General features: G+C 31.1%; 1 protein-coding gene across 1 annotated transcript; it reads left to right on the plus strand.

The window, feature by feature from the left end:
• Window positions 1-268: 268 nt before the first annotated feature.
• On the plus strand, window positions 269-3,855 carry LOC132725196 (uncharacterized). The gene is made up of 4 exons (XM_060710282.1): window positions 269-389; window positions 531-654; window positions 2,460-2,608; window positions 2,954-3,855. The coding sequence occupies exons 3-4, from the start codon at window positions 2,504-2,506 to the stop codon at window positions 3,779-3,781; spliced, it is 933 nt and encodes a 310-aa protein (XP_060566265.1). The 5' UTR covers window positions 269-389; window positions 531-654; window positions 2,460-2,503; the 3' UTR covers window positions 3,782-3,855.
• The last annotated feature ends 876 nt before the right edge of the window (window positions 3,856-4,731 follow it).

Below are 4,731 nucleotides of genomic sequence, written 5' to 3' on the forward strand. Positions count from 1 at the left end.
CTGCAATGAAAAATAAATTTTTACAGTGAAAATACGGGAAATGAAAATACGCATTTTATTTCATCAATATTTCATTTATAAGTATATAATAAATTATACGACCATGTATAAAGTTATTCATTTATCAATGAAATAAAAAATTATTCTATCTTCTAAATAATCGTCGATTTAAAATACAATTTTATTCATCATTTCGTTCATGTAAATAAATACTTTTTCTATTTTTGTCAAAATCCTGACAATGATAAGGAAGTCTGTTACTTTAAAGACTATGCTCAAAGATAACGATTTTGTTTGTACTTTCAAACAGTCGACACTTTTTTAAAGGGGTCATAAACAAAAGATGTTTGGTGTTTATATAACTATGTTATCCTTCAGCGTCATTACTGGTATGACAATTTTTGCTTGCATTACATAACAATTGTTTAGGGTTTGTTTTTGTTAATTATTTAGTGCTTTTGTTTTGATATTTATTTTATTATCATTATTTGATTTGATTATAAAAGCAACTAATATTTGATCTTTTACAGGAGTAAGTTTAGCGCTGCCAGTCGAATATTTCCCAACTATTTGCATTCCGAAACAATTCCGAGATAAATGTTCAACGGATCCAAACAGAACTGTTTGCTACGACGGAAAAGAATACAATGATTGGTAAGAACGCTTTTTTTAAAGATATATTTGAATCACATGTTGGTGAATCATTTATGCATTAAGAAAAATATTCACAATGTTCACAATTTTTTTTTAATTTTGTTTTGCTTTTATTTCCAAACGTACGCTTTAATGTCGGTAAGGTGTAATAACAGAAAGCATAAGAACAAATACAGATAGGACGATCTAAGTTAACCAATGTACTGTAATCGCTTTAACAAGATAATTAATATTATTTCAGACGTTTCGATAGTAAATGTAACAAAAGAAATTTTAATATTATCATTAACAACAAGCTGATTTGTCAAGACTTTACAGGGTTTCAGTTTATACTTTTATTAGAAAGTAAACATTGTTTCATTGGATGATTTCAAATTTCATTACTCAACATTAAATCTGATTGGTAGGAATTAAGGGTCACATAATGTACACTAAAGATGATTGGTCTATTATTGTTATGGCAGTTGTTGTTCTAAAGTCCTTTCCTCTGAAGAGCCATAGATTGTATTTCTCTGGTTTTGAATAGTTAAAACGTAGTTTGAAAATAAATTGAGGAAAATGACATCGCATGTGTTTAAACTTTTCGTCGTTTAATCTGATCAATTGGCATAATTTAATAGAAAAGTAAACATGGCACTTTCTGTCAGTAGAGTTTATTTCCGGAAACTTTGTTTTTGTTAGTATTCAGTGGGAACTTAAGTTTTAATCTTTATTATATGTTAGAAGGCAAAATGATAATAAATGTGAATGAAAACAGGTCATAGATTATAAATCATCATCTTTTGTTTATTTCAGTCAAAGTTGAAATGGTTTGTTGAATGAAACTTATTTCACTTTGATTAGATAATTTTATGTGTAATGTAATTTTATTGTTATTTTAAACTTTAAGATCTCAATATATAGATATAGATTGTATGACTCTGGTTTGAAATAGTTGAAGAATAGTTTGAAAATAAATTGAGGAAAAGGACATCTTTTTGTATTTTAGTTGTTTACTAAAATGAGTATAATAAATAGAGGATATTTAAGTTTCTTCTTTAAATACAGGACTTATTTTCATCGAGTGGTCTGAAAATATTTATTTCACAAGTGGCAGTAGCCAGGAATGAAATATGATAATTTTCATCCCACAAGATGAAAATAAATCAAGTATTAATAGAAAAAACTTGAATTTTCTGTTTGTTTTATACTTATTCTCTTTTTTAACCTTATGAACAGAAGAATTTCCTTTTAATTTTACGTATTGGCTAAATTTTGAAGAAAGCAGTTCGGTAAAACATCAGTGAAATACGGAAAATATGTTTCTCTGCAGTGAAAAAAAAAATTACAGTGAAAATACGGAAAATAAAAATACGCATTTTATTTCATCAATATTTCATTTTTAAGTATATAATAAATGGATTTAGTTGCATTTATTCATTGTTCCTGTATAATTGTCACAGTAAGATTCATTTTATTGCTATGTTCAAATGAAAATAGAAGTATGCGGTATTGTTGTAGGGCACTTTGGTTGTTCGCATGTTTTATAATAGTTATTCATCACTCCTGACCTTTTCAGTCATAGTTCTTTGTATTTAAATTGTACTTTCATACAAAAGAATGTTCAAAATTGATTTAAATATAATCTAAGCCGGTGCTAGGGAGAGTGGAAAAAGTAGCTTGTGTTTACCAACACTTTCCTAGAAGACTGTTTGAATTTTGCCGTTTTATACGTTCTTTAGGGTTCCATGTTTTATCCTTTTTATTTCCACGGAATTAAGAAAAAACGAATATTGTTATATAATTCACGCTTATTTAATTGGTAGGTGCGCTTTTCTAAAGGCCGGTTGTGACGGATTACTCCGCCCAAATGTTACACGTTTTACACTTACCCGTCAATTCTTCATGTGACGTTGCTATCCTTATACTGGAACATGCCACAAAGGTGACCACCCCTACGTACACAGTCTTTGAGGTAAAGTCTTAATAACATTAATTGCTTTTTAATAACTGGCTAATATAGCTTTGCATAATAATTTTAATTTTCCGTATCTTCAAAATACAGTATTATATAATAGTTTTGTTTTTATGTCAGAGACACGAACAAAATATGAAACTTTTATGACGCGAAATTATTTGCATTTTTCTCCGACCGGGTTTATATCTGGTAAGATATTTCAGACAGAATATCCATTGTCTCAAATTGCTTTTGAAAGAGGAACATCTGCAATATCATCATAAAATTGCACATAGTTTATAAATTTTGTTTTTGTATGTAATAGCTGTTACAAATGATTTTGATATATTTGAATCGTTTCAGGATCACTTCTATAATGCAGCTATTCATGGAATAGACGATCTTTTACTGAAAGCAAATGCATCAGGAGCAACTTTAGATGAGCAAAAGAAGATTTTCTCTGTACAAGATCACAATCATAAGCACTACGTTCGTAGTAGCAAATGTTGGGCTCACACCCTTGACCTCACGGCAATATCACCATGGAACAGCTTGGGTCATACACGAAAAGCCGGAACATTGATAAGCCCTCGTCACGCCCTTTGGGCAAGACATTACAGTATAAATGTAAACACAACTCTACGTTTTGTTGACAAGAACAATAATGTTGTTGACAGACGGATTGTTAAAACAAACTCGGTTCCAACACACGGCCATGCATTTTTACGTGGATACGACATTGTTATTGGCGAACTAGACCAAGACGTTCCTGCAAGTATCTCTTTTGCAAAGGTATTGCCACGAAATCTTACAACCATCCGCCCAGGACGAGTATATATACCAGTATTTGATACTGATTTTGAAGAAAAGGCGCTTGTAGCAGATTTTTCATATGAAAGCAGTAACATGGTTTCTCTACGTACACCGTTGCATTCCTCTATTCGTTATCAATATTTCGAAACGAAAATTGTAGGTGATAGTGGTAATCCAGTGTTTCTTGTTCTAGATGGAGAAATAGTTCTTTTATTTGTATTAACCTATGGAGGAAGCGGCTCTGGAACATCTATCACGCACCACTATGACGCAATAAATAACATCATGAAACAGTCAGGAACAGGTTATCAGATGACGGAAGTAGATCTGACTAAATATCTTGCAACTGGCAGCCAAATTCCGAGCATAATAGGATAGATAATAATACATTAGCGCCTTGGTTTTAGCTTTATTACTTCAAATACTGCCAATAATAATAAAGTCTTTATGCATATGAATGTATGGTTCTCAGTCACAATGTATAATCAAACATGTACAAACCTGTATTTCAGCCATGTATGCGTGTCAAATGTTCATGCATATATTTGATATTATCCGTACTCTTATATCTAAACAATCAGCTCAGTTTACCCACTGCATTGCTTAAAATATACAATTCCGTATATCCCCTGAATATATATCAATAATACCATTCTGTATATCCAATGTATATGTAGAAGATACGATTCCGTATATCCAATCTATATGTAGAAAATACGATTCCGTATATCCACTGAATATGTAGAAAATACGGTTCCTTATATCCTGTGTATATGTTATGTAGAAAATACAAACCTGTATATCTCAAAACTACTGTTCAGTATATCCACTGTATATCTATAGTATACTAGAGAAAATGGCATCGATAAAGTCCGTGTACGTCATTTTTATCCCCGTATACTACAAAAATACGATTGAATATACATACATATATATGGAACAAATACGGAATTCCGTATATGCCTGGTCCATATACGGACTTCCTGTATACCCGATGTTCCATATATGGACTCGTATACTTGGACCGTATATTACACAAATATGTTAAAAAAACGGGACCGTATATTCCTGTATATTATATGTATTTTTCGCAGTGGGCATATGCCGGTTTAAGATTGTTTTTTGATATGCAAATCGTAATGAATTGTGAATGTGTTATATTGATCGACAGTATTTCGTTTAACTCAACTTACATGTAGGTTATTAATTATGAATTTGTAATATTACTGGTCGCCGGAAAATGTTGAAGACCCGCTTTTATTTAGCCTGCTGTTGTTACAATCTACCGTCCATGCTATTTGTTCTAGTTGGGCAAAACTCATCATTTA

The sequence above is a fragment of the Ruditapes philippinarum genome, unplaced genomic scaffold (assembly GCF_026571515.1).
Source record: "Ruditapes philippinarum isolate M1 unplaced genomic scaffold, ASM2657151v2 ctg673_1_1_1_1, whole genome shotgun sequence".
Taxonomy (NCBI): Eukaryota; Metazoa; Mollusca; class Bivalvia; order Venerida; family Veneridae; genus Ruditapes; species Ruditapes philippinarum.